The 26,019-nt window shown below is 37.3% G+C and overlaps 1 protein-coding gene across 12 annotated transcripts in view; it reads left to right on the top strand.

The window, feature by feature from the left end:
* Positions 1 to 26,019, top strand: part of ARHGAP15 (Rho GTPase activating protein 15) — a 710,746-nt gene that overhangs the window by 124,687 nt on the left and 560,040 nt on the right. For all 12 annotated transcript variants that reach the window (XR_010322327.1, XR_010322332.1, XR_010322330.1 and 9 more), the window contains one exon: positions 20,184 to 20,273. Coding sequence is in view for 6 of the 12 variants with exons in the window: in XM_023542980.2 (XP_023398748.1) it covers positions 20,184 to 20,273 (90 nt within the window). In the remaining 6 variants the exon portion in view is untranslated. The remainder of the gene's footprint in view (positions 1 to 20,183; positions 20,274 to 26,019) is intronic.

Raw genomic sequence — 26,019 nt, 5'->3', positions numbered from 1 at the left:
TTATTGTTGTTATTACATGAAGCAATAGACCATAGTAGTTAAGAGAACAGACTTTCGAACTGGACTGAATTGGATTGAAATCCCTAAATTATCACTTAATAGGCATATGACTTTTGTCAGTGTACTTAAAATCTCTCTGTCTTAATCATCTTAGTTATAATAGGGAGGTTCATCAGGTAGGGGAGCACTACTGATCAAATAAAAACAAAACTTCTGTTGAACATCCTTTCTCACTCATATCACAGTTCCAAACAAATATTCCTGGTCAGCTTTCTGCTGCACAGTGATTCTTCCATCTTTTGGCTCTGCCATCCTCTAGCAGCAGAAGAGGGAAGGGGAAAGAAAACATGGGGAAGGTCTTCATGTTCTTTAAAATCTTAAGCCTGGAAGCTTCTCACATCATTTCTGCTCACATTCCAGTGGCGAGAATGGGCAACGTGGCCACATGTTGATGCCGAGGGGGTGGGCAACAAAATGGAGTCCCTGACTGGTAGGCTGCTTCGTAGATTCTTCGAAGACGGAGCCCCCGTTTTGGTGGAGAGCTACCCATCTCAGACGAAACATAGTAATCCCAATTCTTAACCTGGTTTCCTAGAAAACAAAGCCTGAATTAAGTTTTCATGATTTTATTTGGGAGGTACATACCCAGGACAAAGAAAGCAAAGCAGAAAGGAGGTATGTAGGTAATGATGGGAAGGCGATGTGTTGCCATGGCGGCAACCACTCCAAAGAGGCAAAGCAGATCGCTGGGCAGGTGAAGCACTCAGCTCCAAAAGAGGCTGCGCACCAACTGTCTGGAGGAATCTTGAAGCAGTTCATAGGAGGGACAGAAGGGGAACGTATCTGCCATATTTGCTCCCATCTCCTGCTTCCCGTTGGTTAACGTTCACCATTCACAGAGTTAAATTGTCCACATCATGTGAACCTTAGGCACAACTTTGAGTAGCTACTCAGAAAGCCAGATCCCACGCCCGATATGTGGCTTTTCGCCCAAAACTGGATGTGGTGGGAGGCTTCAAAAGCCTGTATGCACTCTGGTAGCCTGGGTGGAAGGTCTACCATTCCGAGAATGTGACTGGTCATCTCCAGGAGGTGGGATCATACAGAGAGCTGAGAGGGAGGGACAGTCTAAGGAGGAACTCAAAGGTGACACCTCAGGCATCAAAATATGACCAAACTTTGCAGTATTAAATTAGATTTTGTATGATATAAATGTAAAACAGTATCTCTGCACACCAAAAGTACACTAAATAGAGGCTATTATATTTGTTATAGCAAGATTTTGATTAAAAAATAAATGTAGCAGGTGTTTGTTTATTGGAAAGGTGAGAATACGTTCTTCTCAAAAAGACAATAACAAAACACACACCCACGCCCACAGACACACAACATTATAGTGCTCAAAATCACTAACAAAGTTTTACTTTTCTGAAAATCTGGTTTGATTTGAGATCATGTAACATACTGAGAAATTTCACTGTAGAAAGAATTTCAGTTATTATTAACATCATTTATATTCATATACATAAAACCCACATCTTACAATCAAAGCATTCTCTTCTGTGTTGACAGGGGCCATACTTTAGACATTAATAAGATCAGGTATCCATTCAGCACTCTTTCCTAAATCATTTTGCCCAAATGAGGATTTATAAGTGAGTTTTATCCTCCTCCATGAACAATTTTCCAGAATCAAAACCAGTTAGCTGATAAAACTTAATTCCCCTAAACAGATTTTGTGTTTCATGTTTCAAAATGATGAGGACAGTCCTGAGTCTATATTCTGGAATAGCAATTAATCCAAAATAAAAAATGGTAGCTAATAACCCATTTCATAAAATCTGACCTTGTCTTAAAAAAAAAAAAAAAGCTAGTAAGAAGGATATGGGCACGAGCGTTTCGATGATTTGTTGCCTGCATACACGCCCAGTCTTCATCATTGAAAATACCATCAAGCAAATGAGCACCTGGCCTTTGTTATTTTTTAAATGTACATTAAAACACAAAGAACCCCAAATATCCTATAAAGAAAAATGAGAAACCTAATCTGAAAGGTTTAAGTCAGAGGAAAAAAAAAAAATATACTATAGAGAGGTAGATACACCCCATCAGTATTACTGGGAAATGGTAATGATGGAATAAAAAAAAATAAAAATCAGAAGTAGACAAGACCTAGCATCAATTTTTAATGACTTCACTTTGCTCCACAAAGAGGCTTTCATGTTTTGTTGACCAGAAGCAGTAACTTTTAAATAATTCTACTTAAATATTTAAAAAATCAGTCATTTCTATTTTAAATTTACTCCCAGAAGAGAGATGATATGTACATTCTTGGATTTAAATCCATGTTTAGTCAATTTTTAAAAAGTATATTTTTATAATAATGTACAATACGATCCATTGGCATCATGCAGTTCATTAGCAGACTTTTTCCTGTGTTTTATAGTTATAGAATCAGAAATATATTTTCTATTAAAGGATTCTTTAATTTCAGGCTTCTTGAATAAAATCTTGATTGTCTTCCAAAGAAATTCTATAACTTTCTGAGCAATTTATCCAATATTTAACAACTCTTAAACACTGAAAATTTTCTCTTCAAATAACCTTTAATCCCCGAAGTTGTTCTTCAAGCCCAGATTTTTTTGCTTTAGCTTAATGAAATGAACTATTGGGTAGGGCCATTTTTATAATAGTCCTTTGTCTATTTATTTTAATTTTCTCCCCTTAAATCTAATATACATATATGTATGTATATATAGAAAGTTAATGTATTTGTTTCGATCTTCTTCAAATCTCTTTAGTCTTTCTATTGTATTTGTGAATTCACCCCATCACTGTTCCGAATTCACCTCAATCACTATCATTTGCTTTGATTGTGCTGTAGGATCAGTTCTTACTAAATATCAGTCTGAATGGAAATGCTGTGCTTTTACTCCCTTACATAGTTTTCATTTTGTAATCTATTATTATGAGATGTATTATTTATTTTTATTATTTAATGCATTGGAAAATCTTGATATTTACCTTTGTAATTCTCCTTCCAGTTCACAAAAAATTCAATAATCCACAAATATCTGTTGAATGCTTATTTTATCCCATATTGCTAGATTCTGGAAAAAAAGCGTAAGACAAACACCAGCTTGATGTGGGAGGTGATTGTATAGCTGGGGGAGGGGGAGGAGCACACCAAAAAGGAAGTCACAAGGTGTGGGTAACAAAAAAGCTGTAACAAATCATGTTGCAAAATGGAGGAAATGGCCAAAGGAGTGACTAAGTGTGCCTCCAGAGGTAAGGGAAAGCCTCGCAGAGGTTCTTTTGGAGTTGTGTCAGGGTTAGGACAGACAGCAGGCAAGGAAGATGGGTTAAGAGAGATAAGTGTATTCCAAATGAAAGGAGTGCCTGCATTCTCATATCCTAAATGTATAGATTTGTGAAAGTATGTTACATTTTAGAAACTGCCATGAATGTAGTATAGCTGGTGTGTAGGAGAATGGGAGAATGAAAGGAACCAGAAAGCATGGTTCGGGGATGTTTGTAATTCCATATAAAGGAATTTAGACATTATTCTATAGATAATAGATTTTTCAGAAGAAATCTGGTGAACTTTGTGTTTTAGGAAAAAAAGTTAAAATGTGGAGAATGAATTTAGAAGATTTAGACTGGCTAGAGGAAATGGCTAGAAAAAAAAATTGAGAAGAAAAGATAAATATACAAATGAGGTTGTTGTCATGGGATGGAGAAGAGAGAGCTAGTTGTAGAATTAGGATTTGTACCCTTTGCTTGTGGGTGTAGAGGGAAAAGTGATGAGTTAAGAAATTTTCAGATAGAATGGACAATGAGACAATTAACCAAAACAAGCAATAAATAAAAGAGAGCAATTAAAAAAAACCACCAAACCTGTTGCCTTCTAATCAATTTCGACTCATAGCAACCCTATAGGGCAGAGTAGAACTGCCCCACAACGTTTCCAAGGAGTAGGTGGTGGATTCAAACTGCCAAGCTTTTGGTTAGCAGCCGAGCTCTTAACCACTGTGCCAGCAGAGCTCTAACTATGGGAAGAAAATAATGATTTCACTGAAATGTCTGTGTTCATCTTAATGGAAGTTAGAAGATACAGTTCTGGCATATAGGAGTGAGATGGGAGCCAGAGGAGACCAATGAAAAGTCAATATGTTATAGGTGATGGATCAGATCAAGGGTAAGAGCAAAACCACAGGAAGAGTGTGAATTGTGGGATACAATGAAGACCTTATAACAGTAAACGTGAGATTACCAACATTCAGAAAATGAGAAGAGGAAGAGAAGTCAGTGATAGAAGTAGAGAAGGCAGAGGACTAAAGGTAAAAGAATTTGAAGAGAAAATAGCTCCTTAGCTGGGGGACAAGTGATCTTTAAAGAGAAGGGCCAGTAGAATCTAATAGTACAGAAAGTTTAAGTAGGATGTTGACTAAAAAGAAGGCATCAGTGTGTTCACCTTAATAGTTAAAATGTTTTAGATTAGTCAAAGAAGACATGAAAATCAGACTGCAGTAGATTGAGAAGAGAGTGGAGCACAAGGAACCATGAAATGTGGTTGTAGAAAACTCTTTGAAGAATCCTGACAAAAATGGAAAGGAAATACGTAAAAATGAGGAAAAGTGAAGGTGCAAGGTTGATGCTTGTTTTCTTCTATTTCTTTTTAAGCCAGAGTGATTTAAGCATGGTTATAGAATGAAGAATACAATCTATTTGATGGAGGGATTGAAAAAAGTAGGAGAGAAGGGACAACTCAAGAAACAAGAACAAGATTAAACGGAACTGGGAACTGGAGAGGAAAAAGACTTGGGCCTAGAGAAGGAGCATCTCTTTGTCTGAGACAAAGCACGACATGCCTATGAGCTGTTTGTCCACTGTACAGTGCTGATGAGGTAGTTAATTTTTTACAAAATTTTATCGTGGTTTAGGTGAAAGTTTACAGTGCAAATTAGTTTGTCATTCAAAAATTTATGCACAAATTGTTTTGTGACATTAGTTTCAATTCCGCGATGTGTCAGCATTTTCCCCCTTTCCCTTTATAACCCAGGCCCCCACATCCATTCATCCAATATTCTGGTGCCTCCCTGCCTTCTAGTCTTTGCTTTTGGGTAGTTGATGATCATTTGTTCTCATATACTTGATAGAACTAAGAAGCACACTTCTTACATGTATTATTGTTTGTTTTGTAGGCCTGTCAGATCTTTGGCTGAAAGGCGGACTTTGGGAGTAGCTTCAGTTCTGAGTTAGCAGGGTGCTTTAGGGCCATAGTCTCAGGTATTCCTCCAGTCTCTGTCAGACCAATAAGTCTGGTCTTTTTTGTGTGCGTGTGAATTTGAATTTTGTTCTACATTTTTCTTCAGCTCTGTCCAAGACCCTCTATTGTGATCCCTGTCAGAGCAATCAGTGGTGGTAGCCGGGCACTATCTAGTGCTTTTGGGCTCAGGCTGGTAGAGGCTGTGGTTTGTGTGGTCCATTAGTCCTTTGGACTAATATTTTCCTTGCATCTTTAGCTTTCTTTATTCTTTTTTGCTCCAAACGTGATGGGACCAAAAGATGTATCTTAGATGGCTGCTTGCAAGCTTTTAAGACCCCAGATGGTACTCACCACAGTTAGATGTAGAAAGAACATTTTCTTTAATGAACTATGTTATGCCAATTGACCTAGATGTCCCCCAAGACCATGGTCCCCAGGCCTCAACCCCACCAACTTGGTCCCTCAAGGTGTTTGGATGTGTCTAGGAAGCTTCTATGACTGCCTTGGTTAAATTGTGCTGACTTCTTTTATATTCTGCACTATCTTTCCTTATACCAGTTTTAACACTTGTCTGCTATTTAGTTAGTAATTTCTTCTCCCCACCCCTTCTCTCCCTCATAACCATCAAAGATCCTTTTTTTCTGTATGTAAACTTTTTCTTGGATTTTTATAATAGTAGTCTCCTATAATATTTGTCCTTTTGTGATTGACTTATTGCATTCTGCATAATACCCTCCAGATTCATCCATGTTGTGAAATGTTTCCTGGATTCATCATTGTTCTTTATCCTTGTAGTATTCCATTGTGTGTATGTACCATAATTTGTTTATCCATCCATATGTTGATGGACACTTAGATTGTTTCCATCTTTTTGCTGTTGTGAATAGTGCTGCAATGAACATGGGTGTACATATGTCTATTCATGTGCCTCCTCTTATTTCTCTAGGATATATTCCTAGGAGTGGGATTACTGGATCATAGGGTATTTCTATTTCTAATTTTTTAAGGAAGCACCAAATCATTTTCCATAGTGATTGTACCATTTTGCATTCCCACCAGATGTGCGTCAGAGTTCTAGTCTCCCCACAACCTCTCCAACATTTGTTATTTTCTAATTTTGATTAGTGCCAGTAATGTCGGAGTGGGATGGTATCTTATTGTAGTTTTGATTTGCATTTCTCTATGTGGCAGTTCTACTCTGTCCTATAGGGTTGCTACGAGTCGGAATCGACTCAACAGCACTGGGTAATGGCTAATGATCTTGAGCATTTACTCATGTGTCTGCTGGCCGCTTGAATGTCTTCTTTGGTGAATCGTCTGGTCAAATCCTTTGCCCATTTTTAAATTGGATTATTTATCTTTTTGTTACTAAGTTGTTAAAGTATTCTACAGATTTTAGAGAATAGACCCTTGTCAGATATGTCATAGCCAAAAGTTCTTTCCCAGTCTGTAGGTTCTCTTTTTACTCTTTTGGTGAAATCTTTTGATGAGCATAAAAACCTAAATATCAAACCTGTAGCGATTCCAACTCATAGCAACCCTATAGAACAGAGTAAAACTGCCCCATAGGGTTTCCAAGGAGCAGCTGGTGGATTCTAACTTCTGACCTTTCGGTTAGTAGCTGAGCTCTTAACCACTGGACCACCAGGGCTCCTTGATGAGCATAAGTTTAATTTTTAGGAGTTCCCAGTTATCTAGTTTATCTTCTGGTGTTTGTGCATTGTTAGTTATGGCTTCTACTCTTGTTATGCCATATATTAGGGTCCCTAGTGTTGTCCTCTAGGGTCGCTATGAGTTGGAATCGACTTGACGGCAGTGGGTAGTGGTAGTGTTTTCCTTATTTTTTCTTCCATGACTTCTAATCCTTTTATATTTTATATTTAGGTCTTTGATCCATTTTGAATTAGTCTTTGTGTATGATGTGAGGTATGGGTCCTGTTTCATTTTTTTACAGATGGACATCCTGTTTTGCCAGCACCATTTGTTATAAAGACTATTTTTTCCCCATTAATGGACTTTGGTCCTTTGTCAAAGATCAGCTGACCATTTTTTTTTTTTTTTTTATAGGTGGGTGGATTTATACCAGGGTTCTAGATTCTGTTCCAGTGGTCAATGTGTCTGTTGTACCAGTACCAGGCTGTTTTGAATACCATGGCTGTAGAATAGGTTCTGAGATTAGATAGTGTGAGGCTTCCTACTTTGTTTTTCCTTCAGTAATGCTTTGCTTATCTGGAGCCTCTTTCCTTTCCATAAAAAGTTGGCGATTAGTTTTTTCATCTCCTTGAAGAATGCAGTTGGTATTTGGATGAGGACTGCATTGCATTTGTAGATTGCTTTGGGCAAAATTGACATTTTCACAATGTTGAGTCTACCTATCCATGAGCATGGTATGTTTTTCCATTTATGTAAATTTCTTTTGATTTCTTGCATTAGTGTTTTGTAGTTTTCTTCATATAGGTCTATTATGTCCCTAGTTAGATTTTTTTTCCTAAGAATTTTATTTTTTTAGGGACTATTATGAATGGTATTGTTTTATTGATTTTCTTTTCGTAGTTCTCTTTACTGGTGTATAGGAATCAAACCGATTTTTGTGTGTTTATCTTGTATCTTGCTATTCTGCTGAATCTATTAGTTCCAGTAGTTTTCTCGTGGAGTCCTTTGGGTTCTCTATGTGTAGCATCATATCTTCCGCAAATAGGAATAGTCTTACTTCTCCCTTACTGATTTGGATGCCCTTTTTTTCTGTGTCTCGTCTTATTGCTCTAGCTAGGACTTCCAGCACAATGTTAAATAGGAGTGGTGACAAAGGGCATCCTTTCCTTGTTCCTGGTCTTGGGAAAAATTTTCAGCTTCTCTCCATTGAGAATGATGTTAGTTATTGGTTTGTTGTAGATGCCCTTTATTATGTTGAGGAATTTTCGTTCTATACCTATTTCGCTGAGATTTTTTTAATCAGGAATGGGTGTTAGACTTTATTAAGTGCATCGATTGAGATGATCATGTGATTCTTTTCTTTATGTAGTGGATTACGTTGATTGATTTTCTAATGTAGAACCATCCTTGCATAGCTGGCATGAATCCCTCTTGGTTGTGGTGTATTATTTTTTCAATACAACGCTGAATTCTATTGGCTAGAATTTTGCTGAGAATTTTTGCATCTATATTCATGAGAAATATTGAGTTGTAATTTTCTTTTTTGTATGGTGTGTTTGCCTGATTTTAGTATCAGGGTTATGCTGGCTTCATAGAATGTATTTAGAAATATCCCTTCCTTTTCTATGTTTTCAAATAGTTTGAGTAGTACTGATGTGAACTTCTCTCTGAATATTTGGTAGAATTCTTCAGTGAAGCCATCTGGGCTAGGACTAGGTTTTTTTTGTTTGTTTTGTGTTTAACCTTTTTAATCTCTTGTTATGGGTCTGTTCAAATTTTCTACCTCAGTTTGTGTCAGGTTAGGTAGATAGTGTGTTTCTAGAAATTTATCCATTTCCTCTGGGTTTTCAAATTTATTGGAGTACAGTTTTTCATAGTACTCTGTTATGATCCTTTTTATTTCAGTTGGTTCTGTTCTAATGTCCCCCTTCCATTTCTTGTTTGGGTTATTTGCTTCCTCTCCTATTTTTCTTTTGTCAGCTTTGCCAATGGTTTGTTGATTTTGTTGATCTTTTGAAAGAACCAACTTTTGATTTTGTTGATTTTTTCTATTGTTTTTCTGTTCTCCATTTCATTTGTTTCTGCTCTGATCTGTATTCTTTCTTTTTTCTGGGGGCTGTGGGCTTCTTTTGCTGTTCTCTTTCCCTGTTTCTTCTAGTTGTATAGCTAACATTTTAATTTTGTAATTTTCTTCTTTTTTGATATGTGCATCTATGGCTACACATTGACCTTTGAGTATTGCCTTTGCTGTGTTCCAAAGGTTTTTGTGTGATGTGTTTTCATTCCCATTTGATTCTAGGAATTTTTGTATTCTGTCTTTAATTTCTTCTATCACCCAGTGATTTTTAAGCAAAGTGTTATTCAGTTTCTATGTATTTTTTTTTCCTTTGCTCTTTCTGTTATTAATTTCTACTTAAATGATGCTGTGATCAGAGAAGATGCTTTGTATTATTTCTATGATTTGGATTTTTTTGAGGGTCATTTTGTTGCCTAAAATGTGATGTATACTGGAGATTGTTCCATGTGCATTGGTAAAGAAAGCATACTTTGCTACTGCTGGGTAAAAAAAAAAAAAAAATTATTTTTTCTATATAATGTCTATGAGGTCAAGTTGGTTGATTGTGGCCTTTAGATTTTCTGTATCTTTGTTGAGTTTCTTTCAATACATTCTGTCCTTTACTGACAGTGGTGTGTTGAAGTCTCTTACTATTATGTGGAACTGTTGATTTCTCTTTTCAGTGGTGTTAGAGTTTATTTTATGTATTTTGGAGCCCTGTTGCCTGATTTTTTTTGTTCATTAACTGAAGACTTCATTTAATAATTCCTGTAAGATTGGTTTGGTTTTTATATAGTCCCTTAATTCCTGTTTATCTGGAAATGTTCTAATTTGACCATCATATTTGAGCTAGAGTTTTGCAAGGTACATTATTCTTAGTTGGCTTTCTTTTTTTTTTTTATGTATGTCATCCCATTGCTTTCTGGCCTGCATGGTTTCTACTGAGTAATCACAATTTAGTCTTATTGTTTTCCTTTTTTTTTTTTTTTTTCAGCTTTCTCGAGCTGCTCTCAGGGTTCTTTCTTTGTCTTTTGTTTTGGTGAGTGTGATTATAATATGTCATGGTGACTTTCTTTTGGGGTCTACCCTATGTGAGATTCGTTGGGCTTCTTGAACTATCAGCTTTTCATCTTTCATTATGTTAGGGAAGTTTTCTGTCAGCGAATCTTCAATGATCCTCTCAGTTTTCCATTATTTTCCTGTTTTTTAGAACTATCAGGTGTAAATTTTTGCTCTTGATTGTATCCCACACAGTTCTCAGGTTTTCTTAATTTTTCTTTATTATTTTCTCTGATTTTTCCTCAAAATGGTTTCCAAGGATTTTTTTCAGTTTTGCTGATCCTGTCTTCCATTGTTTCAAATTTGCTCCTAAAACCTTCAATTGCATTGTCTGTTTCTGAAATCTTGTTTTTTATCTTTTGGATTTCTAATTGCTGTTTTTGCATGATTTCTAATTGTTTATTTATTTTGACATTTTGTTCCTGTTTTATTTTCCTGAATTCTTCTATTGCTTGGTCTGCGCTTTCTCAGATTTTGTCTGTATTTTCCATGATTTTGTCTATTTTTCCTGTAGTTTCCTCTGTGTTTTCCTTCATCTCTTTCCTAATCTCTTGGTGAGCCCTGAATATTACACTTTTGAATTCCCTATCAGGTAGTTCCAGTGCCTTTTCTTCTACCAGGACGTCATCTAGTGTTTTAGTTCGATCATTTACTGGAGCAATCCTGCCCTGTTCTTTTGTATGTTTTGATATTGTCTGCTGTGTCTGGGACATTCAGGGATTATTTTCTTCTTTTATTGTTTTTAGGTTTGTTTGTTTCATCCTGCTTTTTTGTTTTATTTGGTTACATCTGGGTGAGTGTGCTGGGTGTTTCATTGTTTGCTTGTCTATGGGCAAAACAGTTTCCACCACATTTTCCAGGTGGGCAGGTCTGGTTACTCAACTATGGTGCAACAGGGGAGGCAGTGGGGATGGAGCAAATATGGGTCATTTGCAGTACAAACAGGGGCAGGCAGGGTGGGAACAGGGGGCAGTATGGTGTGGGGCCCAGGGATCTGTGCTGGTGCCACTTGGGACACTTGTTGCATGGTACAGATAGGCAGGAGGGAAGGGAGAGGATGTAATGTGCAGAGCGGGTGCTCTGTCTCCTGTTGGGAGCTTGGTAAAGTTGTCTTCTCATACTCCCTGTCCAGGGTCCTTTGTGGCTGTGGTCCAAGATGGTGAATCCATGCCTTGTTAGCTGGCAGGGGACCTCCACTCTGTAGTTGTCCTCATTCTCTATTCTCTGTCAGTTTCTTCTTCCATTCGGTGCTTGATTGAGTTCTTTACCCCTCATTTGAGGCTTAGGGTTCCAGGATTGACATTTATATCTGTTTTACTTAGATTTTTGGGTCTTTGTTGCAGAGGGATGGTGTGGTGCTTCTGTCTATAGCACCATGTTGGCTCCACCTCTGTTTTTTATATATTTTCTGCTTACTGAGTCTTTATATTTTTCTTCCTTTTCATTTTGATGTGTTAGGTTTGTTAATTGTCTTTGTGGTTACCTTGAAATTTACCCTTATCTTCCAAAGTTTGAACCAGTCTTTTATTACTTGATATTGCCTTGGTTTCCTCTCCATTTGAAAGTTCTATACCTACATCATTTATTCCCCCTTTTATTTTTTGATGCCATCTTCTTTTACAGATTGACATCTCTGGTTCCCTGTTTTAAGTCTTTTAGCTTGTTCTATTACTGCAAATTCTTTACCTAGGTCAGTATCTGAATGATGCCATCCTATGTCCTAGACTCTGGTTGTTGTCTGATGTTGTTGGTTGCCTAACTAAAGGAGTCCCTTTAATATTTCTTTTCAGTTTAGTTTGGTTTCTACAAATTCCTTTAATTTCTGCTCTTCTGGAAATGTTCTAATTTCACCATCATATTTGAGACAGAGTTTTGCAGGATATATTAGTCTTGGTTGGCAGTTTTTTTTTTCTTTCAAGGTTTTATATATGTCATGCCATTGCCTTCTTCTCTGCATAATTTCTGCAGAGTAATCAATTAGTCTTATTGTTTCCCCTTTGTAAGTGACTTTCTGTTTTTCTAGAGCTGCTCTCAGGACTTTTTCTTTGGTTTTGGGGAGTGTGATTATGATGTGTCTTGGTGACCTTCTTATGGGGTGTATCCTGTATGGGATTTCTTGAGCTTCTTGGATGGTCAGCTGTTTATCTTTCATGATATTTAGGAAGTTTTCTGCCAGCAAATCTTCAACAATCTTCTCTGTGTTTTCCACTCCCCTGCCCCCTTCTTTGGAACTCCCATCACACACAAATTTTGCTCTTGATTTTGTCCCACATAATTCTTAGGTTTTCTTCATTCTTTTCTTTGGTTTTACCTCAAAGTGGCATCCATAGATTTTTCTTCGATCTCGGTAATTCTGACTTCCACTGTTTCAAACCTGCTCCTAAAACCTTCTATTGAGTTGTCTGTTTCTGATATTTTGTTGTTTTTGTTTTGGATTTCTTATTGCTGTTTTTGTATGATTTCTAATTGTTTAATTGTTTTGATGTTTTATTTTTGTATTATTTCCCTGGATACTTCTGTTGCATTGTCTATGTTTTCCTTGATCTCTTTCTAAATTGCTTGGATAGCCCAAAATATTGGTCTTTTGAATTCCTTATCAAGTAGTTCCACTGCCTTTTCTCCTAGTGGAAGCTTCTCCGATTCTTTATTTTGGTCACGAACTGGAGCCATGTTGTCATGTTTTTTTTTATATGTTTTGGTATTGCCTGCTTTCTCCAAGACATTAAGGCATTATTTTCTTTACTTATTAATTGTATGTTCATTTGGAACCCTGGTGGCACAGTGTTTTTTTTCCTGCTTTTTTGTTTTGTTTCAATATGTCAGCATGGGCAGACCAGGAATGCTTTGCTGCTTGCTTGTCTGTGGGGGTAGTAGTTCTCAGTAACTTGTCCAAGTGAGCAAGGCAGAAGTAGGCAGGGAAAGCCTACTTTGCTGTATACTGGATTGGCGAGGCAGCTGAGGGCAGACTGAGTGGGTGCTTTCTGACTCCTGGTGGTTGAGGGCAGACTGGACGAGTGCTATCTGACTCCTGATATTGGTCCAGCAGTGTGGAAGCATTCACAGCACCTGGCCAGATAGGTGGGGCATGTCAGAAAGGGAGTGGTACATATGTCCCACCATTCAGCAGCTGGTCAAGTAGTGGAAGGGGAGTGGTGGTGCAGGGCCAGTGTGGTAGTGGGCCTGAGCACTGGGGATGCTATAGTCATGGTGGCATGGCAGAAGCTGGTGGGAAGGGGGAGGTGGCGTATGGAGCTAGATATGGAGGAGAAAGAAAGGAAAAGAGAAAGAAAAAAAATGTAGCTGGTGGGTGGAGGCAGGGCATACCTAGGGGCCAGTTGGAAAGGGGGATAGGTGGCATATAGGGCTAGGTGGGAAGTAGAAATAAAGGAAAAGAAAACAAATAGTGCAGTGGGGGGCCAGTGAGTGGGGGAGGGGCAGATCTGAGCAATGATGTGATTATATGCCAGTGGCACTCTATTCATGGGAGCACAACTGGGGGCTGGGAGGAAGGGAGGGAAGTGGTATACAGGGCTAGGTGGGAGGGAGAAAGAAAAGTGAGAAAGGAAAAAAGAGAACAAATGGTGGTTGGTGGTGTGACGGGGCTGGCAAATGGGGGCAGGATGGCCCCAGGGACCAGTGGGAAAGGAGGGCAAATGGCTTATGGGGCTAGATGGGAGGGTGAAAGTAAAGCAAGAAAAAAATGGCAGCACAGCAGAAGCCAGTGGGTAGGGGTGTGGTGGACCCAGGATGATGGTGGGTAGGTGCACCAGTGGCTGTCTAGCCATGGCAATGTGGCAGGGTCCAGCTGGAAGGAGGTAGTATATGGGGATAGGTGGGAGAAAGAAAAGGGAGAAAGAGAAAAAAAAAATTTTTAATTTAAAAACTGGCAATGAGGTGGGGGCTGGCAAGTGAGGATGGAGCAGACCCAAGGGCCAGTGTGAAGGGAGGTATCTTAGTTATCTAATGCTGCTGTAACAGAAATACCACAAATGGATGGCTTTAACAAAGAGAAATTTATTTTTTCACAGTCTAGTAAGCTAGAAGTCTGAATTCAGAGCATCAGCACCAGGGGAAGGCTTTCTCTCTCCATTGGCTTTGGGGGAAGGTCCTTGTAATCAATCTTACTTTGGTCTAGGAGCTTCTCTGTGCAGGAACCCCTGGTTCAAAGGACATGCTTTGCTCCTGGCACTGCTTTCTGGGTGGTATGAAGTCCCCCATGTCTCTCTGCTCACTTTTCTCTTTTATATCTGAAGAAAGAGATATACGATGTAATCTTGCGGGTTGAGTCCTGCCTGGCCAACATAACTACAACTAATCCCATCTCATTATCATCATAGAGACAGGATTTACAACACACTGGAAAATCACATCAGATGACAAAATGGTGGACATTACACAATACTGGGAATCATGGCCTAGCCAAGTTGACACATATCTTGGCGGGACACAATTCAACCCATGACAGGAAGAGAGGTGATATACGGGGCTAGGAAGGAGGGAGAAAGAAAAGAAAGAACAGGAAGAGAAAAAGCAATAAATAAATAAATATATGGCAGCACAGTAGGAGCCAGCAGGCAGGGGTGGGCTGGTGGTTGTCTAGCTGTGGCAGTGTGGTGGGGGCTGGCGGGAAAGTGGCAAGCTGGCTTATGGGGCTAGGTGGGTGGGAGAAAGAAAAGGACAGAAGAGGAAAAAAAAAAGAAAAGAAATTTTAAAAATAAAAAAAAAATGGCATAGCAGGAGCCAGCAGGTGGGGCCAGGGTGGGCCCAGGGTGGTGCCAGCTGGTGGCTCTCTAGTAGCAGCAGTGTAGGGTTGCCAGCAGAAAACGGGGCCGGAGATGGCATATGGGGCTAGGTGGGAGGGAGAAAGGGAAGGATGAAAGAGAAAAAAAAAAAAAAAAAAACATGCAGCAGAAGAGGGTGGGGCAGGCCGGGAGGGGGGACTCATATTTTGGACCCTGGCAGTGGGGGCAGCCAAGATGGGGATGCTCTTGCTTCAACTCATCAGAAGGGTGAGGGGTGGGAAAGCATGTTTCTTTGGTTACCCGGCTGCTCTGTCTGCTGTTGGAAGCTCTGTGAAGTTGCCTTCCTGTACACCTTGTCCTGGCTTGTTGCAGGCTGTATTCCAATATGGAAACACTGTGCCATGTTAGTTAGCAAGGGACCTCTACTCTATCTCTCCTTGTTCTCCTTCAGTTTCTTCTTCTGTTTGGTGCTCGATCTAGTTCTTTATTTCTTTATTTGATGCTTAGGATTCTAGGATTGACGTTTATATCTCTTTGACTTAGTTTCTTAGGCCGTTGCTGTAGAAGCAAGACATAGCTTCGCCCTCTGAGGTATTTAGTTTTGATGATCAAACAGGCCACTGTCATGCCCAGGCATGGGAATTCACTAGACAGAAGAACCAGAGTCGTAGGCCCAGGCCCAGAATCCTCAAAGCTAGAAGAGAGACTGGGAAATGGTGACACTTACAAGGGGGAAAAAGAAAATATGAACTCTAATTCCTGGGCCTTTAAAGGGGTCAAGATTCTGTTGTAATCCATAGGGTTTTCACTGGCTAATTTCCAGGAGTAGCTCACCAGGCCTTCCTTCCTTATTTGTCTTAATCTGGAAGTTCCACTGAAACCTGTCCACCAAGAGTGACACTGTTTATATTTGAAATACCAATGGCGTAGCTCCCAGCATCATATCAACACACAAGCCACCACAATATGGCAAACTGACAGATATGTAGTAAACAATGGACTCAAACATACCAACGATCATGAAGATTGTTCAGGACCAGGTAATGTTTCATTCTATTAAACATAAGGTCTCCATGAGTTGGAGCAGAACTGACAGCAACTAACAACAATAACAGCAATAGGGAGAAAAGGATGGCTATGAAGGAAAGGGTGTGTAATGTATTGTGGACAAGAACTTGCAACTTGAAGTCAGGTAAAAGGGAATTCAAATCTCAATGCAGGCACCTACTAAGTGTGTGACCTTATATAAAGCATTTAATAGCTCCCTGCTTGAGTTCCTTCAGGTGTAAACTGAAGGCAATAGTGATAATTCCACAAAGTTGTTTCAAGAATTAAATTAGGCACAGATATAAAATTTTAATAAGAGTACAAAGCATATAGGAATCTGTTAATGAAGGTATAAGTGTCTGTTCATTCTAATTACCTAGAGTAAATATTATAGGATCATTATGAGTTGGAATCAACTCGACGGCACTGGGTTTGGGTTTTTGGTTAGAGTAAACTTAAGAACTGAGAAAGTTCTAGCACAAGGGCTCTATGTTCTCTGTGAAGTAGGAGTAAGCCATTTGATGGAGCAGACTTATAAGGGGTAAAGCTTTGGGAGAGAGGCATCATGAGAAAGTAACTAGGAATGTACAAAAGGCCGCTAAGCAGAGTTAAAGACCCAGCTGAACAAGGTAGCCGTTACTGGTAATGTTGATGCCGCGAATAGTAAAAAGTTTTTTCTCCAGAATTATTCCCTGGTGAGGAAGTTTGTGGAAGAAGGACAACGGATAAGAGAGGTATCATTGAAGGACAAAGAGAGAAAGTAGGTAAAATGACCTAATCAAGGACACCAGTCTGGACATAAAAAGCAGCGAGACAGGCAGTGAGATTGGAGGAATGTATAATCTCTTTTTGAAAACTTCTAAAACAAATATAACAACAGGGTGAGAGCGATGAAAATTCACAAGTTATGTCCAAAAAGTGAGATTTGTGAGATGAGCACTGGAATGAGGATCACTGAGTGGGAAGAGGAGGGAAGCAGTGAGATCATGAGGAGTGCATGAGACGGGCCAGGGTCACTGAGCGTGAGCTCACAGGAGTGAGCATCCTGAAGAGACTGAGAGTGATGACAAAGTTCAGACCAAGATAAACCTGAGCCAGGTGCCAAAGTCCTCCTGGACATGCGAAAGAGACATGGGATGTTGGATAAGACACAGATAATAGCTGTTAGAGATCAACATAGTTAGATGGTGAGAATACTGTGAAAGCTTAGATTGCTTTTCACCTATAGACCTTCTTTAGTTCCATATATATTTGAGTTTATAGATTATCTAAGGCTAATATGGAATTCTTAAAGGGAGAATTAGTGTCTTCACTACCTCTGGGGTCTCATTGCCTAGCACAATGGCTAGCACATAGTAGGTACATGATAAATATTTATTGAATGTTCAGTGAAATCCCATATTCAATCCCTTGAATCAGTACACCAAACTGTTTATCACTTTTCCAAATCACAAGCAAAATAGAAACCTTAATTGTTGTAAAAGTAATATTATAACACTAAAGAGAGTTTGAAGACATGCAAACATTTCTTCTAAAGCACAAAGTTTAACTTCATTTTGTTTATTTTTTTCTTCATTCATGAATTCAGCCAGTATTCATTGAACAGCAATTCTGCTACGTGGCATTCTGTGAAACACGGTGGTGGAAACAACAGACAAGGTCCCCAGTTAGGGAGCTTAATTCTAGGGAAAATCTTAATCCAGGGAAAAGCAGACAGTCTGCATGTAAAAACATGGACATTAATTTCAGCTAGGAGGCGGACTGTGGTGAAATTAAAACAGGTAATGAGATGGAGAGTAACTAGTAGTTCTGGAGCACAGCTCTTTTATATAGATGGTTAAAGACCTCTGACAAGGTGACATTTAGCTGGGACCTGACTGACAGGAAGGAGCCAGTCATGCAAAGATTGGGAGGTATTCCAGGTTGCAGGTGGTGTAAAGACCCAAAGGCAAGATCAAGTTTAACATAGAAGGACAGAAACCAGATCGAGAAAGCCATAGCTTTTCCCAAATTCTCACATATATTTTAAAAGGAGTTTGATTGTAGTGTATATTCAATTTTCAAAGACTTCCTAGTGGTTTAATATAAGACTTCGGGATCTCGTTCTTGTCTTTAAACCCTGGCTCCTCCTTTTCTACCTGTGTTACCTTGGGAAAGCTTACCTAATTATTCTGGCTTGTTTTCTTACCTGTAACATAGTGCTAATAATTTTACATCATATGGTTGTTGTAAGAAATGAGTTAATAGTTGTAAAGCACTTATAGAAAGTGCTTGGCGTGTAAAAACTGTTTCTTATAGAAAACAATTCTGCCTTAAATGAGGAAATAATCCCTTTTGTTACATATACCTAAAGATTGTTTATGTAGGTTCTGAGGATCCCATAATTTACTTAACTATAGAAGAAATGGAATCCCTGGTGGCATAGTGGTTAAGTGCTACAGCTGCTAACCAGAAGGTTGACAGTTCAAATCTGCCAGATGCTCCGTGGAAACTCTATGGGACAGTTCTACTCTGTCCGATGGGGTCACTATGAGTAGGAATCAACTCAACGACAGTGGGTTGGTTTTTGTTTTGTTTTGTTCTTTTTGGTATAGAAGAAACAGGTTGTTTTAAATTTTCAACATCACAGATCACTTGACATCATAATCAAGCTTTGAGATCTTACCCAATAGTGATCACTTTAGTGGCAGAGTATAGGGGAACCAATAACACTTTTTCTCCGATCAAAATATCTTTAAGGACAATGGCTCATCTTGATTACTTTTGAATGAGGTTACTGCTAAATAACAAAGGAAGGGTATGCCCTTTGAGTTAACTGCTATCCTGCCAGCCTCATTTATTCTGCAGGCAAGACATATTTGGCTTGTACAGTATTTCCAAGAAAAAAATTTAGTGAGGTGCCAAAAATTAAAAATCTCACAATTTACTATAAAAACTCCACATTTCTGGCTTTTTGTGAAGATTAATCTACTAAGCTGATAGAATTGAGCATATTGGCTATGAGACAGCAATTGTGAACAGGTAATTTCTTTTGACATTTATACCATTCTTCAAGAATTTCATGTTTTAACCTGGAGTTTATACTCTTAAAAACATCATCCAAAAATATTGCAAGGTCTCTATGATAAAATGTGTGAAAGCATTCTACAGAAAATGGTTTAAGAAAACACTGAAAGAATTTATCTGTAGTGAAACCTAAAGTGCCTCAGACCATATGAAAATAGTTGGAAAAATTCATTGAAAGGTGGTGTCACCGTCTTGAAAAATAGCAAAGAAATTTCCAAAACTGATAAACTTTTGTTTAATATTTGCAGTTATGAGAATTCAAAGTTACATAAGTGTGATTCACTTGAAACAAATGAAAATGTGGACAAATGTAGATGAGAATCCTGTAAATTGATTATTATGAATTACCTGAAATAAAAACTTTTAAATAACACCAATGTTGTAATTGCTTAAAAGGAAGAAAACACTATAATCTATTTGGCCCAAATTGAATTTATTCAGTAAAATTATATGTATACATGCGCATATAGCCTTAAAGCTCTGAAAATTAAACTGCTAAAAGGCATACAGTTGGCACTTAATAGATATTTGTTGAATTTGTTAATATATGAAACACAAACCTGCAAGGGGACTTTGAGATTAATTAATCCACCTGCTCAATTTTATGAATAATATAGCCAGATTCTAAATAACTTTCCTAAGTCACAAAAGTAAAACTCTAACATTTTTTCCATTACATTATGGTTTATTAATTTTTTCTTTTACTTTTAGACTTTTAAATACATGAATTAAAATGCCTTTATCCTACATTAACCATTGAATATCTTACATTAACCAGTGACTAGCAATATTAAATATTATTGAATAGCAGATTTTAAAATCTTTACTTCCTTACCAAAAAAAACAAAACCAAACCCACTGCCGTCGAGCCGATTCCGACTGATAGCGACCCTATAGGACAGAGTAGAACCGCCCCATAGACTTTCCAAGGAGCACCTGGTGGATTTGAACTGCCAACTTCTTGGTTAGCAGCCATAGCACTTAACCACTATGCCACCAGGGTTTCCTTACTTCTTTAGGATTAGTAAATAAACATCATTTAAAACATCAACACTTTAATATTAATTTTTCTTATTATCTGCAGTTAATGAAATTTTAAACATCACCTTCTTATTACAGACATCTAAAAATATAAATTCCCAAATGGAAATTCCTACAAACTGAATTTTATGGAAAAATATGACAGGTTTTTAAATCATAAATATGTTTAGTTGCTCACTCAATAAGCTCCCACTTTCTCTGACGTGCAACTCTAATGTACTTTTTATTCTTATTTCATTTTTGTTTACAGAAAACTGGACACAAACCAGAAAGTGTGGATTTGTGTGGAGCACAAATTGAATGGGCCAAAGAAAAATCAAGCAGAAAGAATGTCTTTCAAGTAAGAATATTACGTATTTTCAATTTATTCCTACTCCCTCTAAATCTGAACTCTCTTGGGTAATCAAAATAAGACTACCTTGTTGCGATGTTTTCATATGCATGAACTAGTTGTCTGCATGTCATTATGAAAGACTGACTTCTCTCTTCTGTTGAATTTTTGGTTTACTTTGTCCTTTTCCCTGGTGACTAGTTGCTAGTTGCTATCTACCACATTTTCATGCAAATAATGTGCGGTTTCTACATTTGTTTGCCAACCATGCCCACTCTCCACAATATAAGCACTGCTACGATAATTTTTTTTACATGTTGCTGTAAAAAATTAGCATAGTGTGCTTACAAAACTACCTTTTGCGAGGGAGGACATGGTTGGCAAATAAACATAGAAGGTGCGCGTTATTTGCATAAAATACGGTAAATACAAAATATATGTTGATTCATTTTAAACACAAAAATTGTTGAATATTGCAATGTGTTTGATATTTGTTTGGAGTTCAACCTAGAATGCTTGACCTAAATGGATTTAATATAGGAATTTCCAACGTATATAAATCGAGATATACTAATTATAATAAATTATTTACATTCACTTACACTTCTGCCTTCCAGTAAAAATTACACTTACCTATAACTTGGAAACCCTGGTGGCGTAGTGATTAACTGCTACTGCTGCTAACCAAAGGGTCAGCAGTTTGAATCCGCCAGATGCTCCTTGGAAACTCTACGGGGCAGTTCTACTCTGTCCTATAGGGTTGCTATGAGTTGGAATCGACTGGATGGCACTGGGTTTGGTTTTTTGGTTTGGTAGAGATGAACGTCTATAAAATTTGGACCCTCTATAAAATTTGGACCCTTTCATATTGTAAAATTTCATCATTTGAAAAAAATAGCTGCGATTATTTTCAGTCAAGTTTCATTGAATGTCAAGAGCCAAATAAAAATCCTTGAAAGAGAGAAAATACGAAAATGTAATATTTTGTATCCTATATTGCCAAAATCTTTTCGGTAATTTATAATTTTAGATTATGGAAATTAATCTTTTCCTATTTTTAAATGAGATTTAGTTTACTTTTAATTTTCCAAAGTAACTAATATTTCTATAGCTATTATTAAATTAATATCAGTTAGTAGCCAAGGGTGCCAGATTATTCTAATTTTTTTTAATTAAAGCTCTTTTAAAAGCATTTGAGTCTTTGAAAAAAATAAATTCAGCTGTTCTTAAAGGCATTGATGAAATTAATATATTGGGACTTTTAGAAGCATAAAAACCCAAACCCGTTGCTGTCAAATCAGTTCCAACTCACAGCAACCCTGTAAGACTGAGTAAAACTGTCCCATAGGCTTTCCACGGCTGTAACCTTTAGGCAAACAGGCTGCCACATCTTTCTTCCATGGGGCAGCTAGTGGCTTCGAACCTCCAACCTTTCAGTTAGTAGCTGAATGCTTATCCACTGTACCACCAGTGCTTTTTTTTAGAAGCATAAAAAAAAAGAGAGAGAGAGAGAAAACCCTAGCCCGATGCCATTGAATCAACTCCAGCTCGCAAAGACCTTTTGGACACAGCAGAACTTCCCCATAGGATTTCCAAGGAGTGGCTGGTGGATTCAAACTGCTGATTTTTCAGTTTGAAAACCGCTGCTCAACCAGGGGTCCTTTAGAAGCATAGGTAGGTGATATTTCCTATCTACACTCTTCCTGGAAAAAAAAAAAAAAAAACAGCTGGTTTTCAGTTTGGTCTGCATTCTACGGTTGCTAATACAGGCATCCAACTACTTTGGATCTATTAGAATTAAAACAACACTTTTAACATTTTCTGGAATAATTTATTTACCTGACTATAGTTTGTTCTATTTAAGTACCCATTTTTTATATGATAAAGTTGTGTGCATATGTGCTTTACAAAAAAATCAAACAAAGAATGAAAGAAACAAAGAAGAGAGGGAGAAAAGCAGGGAGAGGGGGCAAAAGGAGAGGAGGGAAGGAAAAAAGGAAGGTAGGATGGAAAGAAAAACCAAAACTAGTTACCCAGAAATTAAAGGTCTAAAAGAAAAAGTGATTAGAATGTGGCTTTACAGATTCAAGACAGAGAAATAAATTTTGTTTTAAAGTAAGAAACTGTAGGTCAACGAGTATATCTTGTTTTTCAGTTTCTTATTCCTTTGGTTATTCTGCCATAAATAACAAAATGCAGAGATTATAATCCTAGCTTCTATGGCAGTTTAGATAATCAAGATGACTAGATCTGAACTGGATTTTAGATGAGCGGAGTGGTTTAGCCTTATTATGCATTGTGAGTTTAACAACCTAATCACCAAGGTAGTTAAAAAAAAAAAAAAAAAGGATCACCTGAACACAACATCTTAGGTAAAATTTACTAATACGTGTTTTTTTTTTTATCCATCAGACTATGAGAGTAAGCTTTTTGAGAGAAACAATATAAATAGCTTTTATAGTTCTGTTAAAGAAAAAGCATAGGGAAGGCTTTGCTAGAGAGCTGAATCTAGATGACTTGCATCAATATTTGATTAGATACATTAGCTGGTCTAACTCTCAAATGATCAGAATAAACATGATTATATCTCAAAAACATGGTATTAAGGCATTGTTGGGTGTTCTGAGTGTGTGTTCAAGGGTTTCATTACCTACAGAATAATGAAGTGTTTCTTCCTGACTGAAAAAGACCATCATAGCTTCAGCCGATGTACCACAGCAGAAATAGCTTTAGAATTCCAAGTTTGAATTAGGCTTGGTGTTCAATCTCAGTCTATGAATTATAGATTACAGATAGCAAATGACTATTGAGATTTTTGGTTCAAGAAAAATCAAAGAAGAGCAAAATTAGAAATAATTTAAAATTTGAAACCTGTCTTTAAAAGGTGGTTGGATTAGCAACTATATGCCACATAATTACAATGTCTGTAGAGAAGGCACACTTAAAATGAACGGGAAAACAAACAAAAATTGTTTGCCTGAGATACGCCTGAAAGACTCGGTCAGAGTGCACATTCGTGACACACGCAACAGTTGATTTCATTTGTGTGTTCATTTTCTCTTTGTATGCAAAGCCAAATTTCCTTCATAGTCAAAGTCCTATCAAACTTTTGATGTGGATTCGATCTCATTTGAATTGGTTTGTGGCAACAAAAGAGAGATAACAAGGCTTGGTATCCAATTGCTCTTAGTAAATCAGAATGATACTCACTGAGTTCAAGAATATTCTGCCTATTTTATAACAGTACCTTCTTTGGCCCAACTGGCACTATTTAATAACAAATAACCTATTAAAAATTGTTAACGACTTCTACAGTGAAGCATGTGTAAATAATCCTAGTACATGTTAAAGATATGAATTGTGCACACGTAATATGTGTATGTGTCTACACACAATAGCTTGTCCTTAGAAAGCAAAGTGAGAATTTCAGCACACATACACCCACACAAACACAGAAAGACACTTTGTACTTATAAAAGGTCACACAAATTCTAGTTAAATATGCAAAGGTTCACTGCTGGTAACTTTTGTTTAATTCTGCATTTAGCATAATTGTCAAGGACCATAACAAGTTTGACGTAGCTTAGGAAAACATTTAGCGACCGAGTGATTTGTAGTGAACTGTGATATGAGATTTCATAGTCAACGTAAGAGCACCACTAGGTCTTCATCAGGGGAAGAGTGAATAAAAAGATTTATGCTCAAATCACAGGTTTTAAACATTCCTGCTAAGTGGTAGTTTGCTCTTTGGTGTTGAGCCTGAAATTTAAAGCACTGAGGATTAAAAGGATTACAACATAATCTTAAATAATCCTAAATGTCATTTACAGTGAGATAGTTGTAATAACTAAATAAAACCATGTTAAAGATGGCAGTATTGTCAGGCAGCATCTGTACCAGAAGCTGTTCCCTTTCCTTGCTGGGTATATCAGGCATTTAAAAAGCCTTTCAATAGGAAGTTCAACTGAGATAATAGCTGCAAAACAATCCAAAATAATAAATAATATTTTCAATTTATAATATCTTCTTGTTTCAAAGCGGAAGGAATATTTCCACCTTCCTTCTTTCGAAGGTGAGGCTAAGTTAAATATTTTCAGAAGCCTGGGGAAAGAAAGTTCATGACACAGCTGTCAAATAGACGGATGATACATCTCTAGAACAACCCCCAACCTCCAAGGAGCAATACCCTATTAAATATATGAGAGCCCCAAAGCTCTGTAATTAATTCTGTACTGTTTAATTTAGCACTTAAATATTCTTTACTTCTGTCATGTAAATTAGTTTTGTCTCCCCAAAGAAAATATAAAGACAGAAACTATATCCCAAACTGCTTCATAGATATTAAACCCGAGGATTGGACACTTTTTAGCTGATTAAATTGTTACTGCTAAGGCTAGAGTTGTTTTTCTTCAGTAAGAAAAAAAAAAAAAAAAGATTTACGAATTTGTGGTCACAGTATAGGGTACTGGGTTTTTAGTATAAGCCCTGTACTCCAAGATGATTTCCAGGGTATCAACTCAATTCTTTTTTGTAAATAAGGAGGAAAGAGTAAGAAAATACTATCCATTTCTTTGGTCCTTTTCATTACAAAGTACAAAACATAGATGATTATTCATTTAAATAATTAAGTCGGTTCCACTCCAAAAGTTTACATTTTCTGAGAGCTGGAAATTGGTGAGGCCTCAGTTTTTTTTAAGTTTACTTTAAAATAAAATAAATAAATAAATGTTTTTACCCATTGCAGCCATGATTACACGCTTTAAGTGGAATAATTAAGCCAATTAATGAATTACGTCTGATAAGACTCTATCATTTGTCTGCAAAAAAAAAAAAAAAATTAATGACTCCAGAAGGTGAAAGTCGGTCCACTTTTCTTGATCACCAATATGTAATCTAAGTGAAAACCAGGCCATATTCCTGGGTTTCAGATTATTTTTTAATATGTAAAAATCTATCTTAGGGGAATAGGTTCTAAAGTGAAATAAGCTTATGAATAGATTTATCATTACTTGTATTTTTCCTGACTTTGAATGGAGTCTGCTGGTTATAATGTATAGTAAACATATTCATGCAACGTTTTCCGTGGATATGCATTACTTTAAACATAATTTAATTGTTCGTCCTGATCTGAATATGGCTTAGCTTAAAATGTCTAAGTACTACTTAAGTTTATTAATGCAAAGATAATTTAATAATATCTTGGAAAATGTCATTTTAAGCCAAAAGGAAAACTACTGCTATTTTGCTTTTATCCATTTCCCTGTGTTAATAGTGGTGGTTTAAAATAAATGTGAGCTTCTACCAATTTTCTCTTTCATTTTTCAATGCTCGTTGTTAGAATAAATGGAAAAGGATAATTCTTCACATTCATATATGCATTAGATTTCGAGTAAAGCTGGTTTCACTTTAGAGAATTCCTCACAGTATCTTAAAAGGCATGGCATTAAAAATAAACCAGAGTAAGAGAAGCATTCATGTCTAATACAGTTGCTGTTGCTTTATAGCTTGTCCCCAATCATTTTCTCTACCTATCAGATATTCATCCATCATTCAGGATGTGTGGGGAAGCAGGCACTACAGTCTGGGGAACTGTGTTCCAGTTTTGACTAAGCCAGTCGTAATTCTACGTAGAACCCAGGGTAGGATCCTTCCTCCAACTTACAGTTTTTCACATCAAGAAAATAAGAGAGAACAGCCCTTACCTCACACCTTCCTCCCACTTGTGTTGAAGTTGAAAGGAAGGAATCGTGTATGT

The sequence above is a fragment of the Loxodonta africana genome, chromosome 6, assembly GCF_030014295.1.
Source record: "Loxodonta africana isolate mLoxAfr1 chromosome 6, mLoxAfr1.hap2, whole genome shotgun sequence".
Classification (NCBI taxonomy): Eukaryota; Metazoa; Chordata; class Mammalia; order Proboscidea; family Elephantidae; genus Loxodonta; species Loxodonta africana.
Note: the sequence above shows the minus strand (reverse complement) of the source record. Positions and strands in the feature narration are given on the sequence as shown.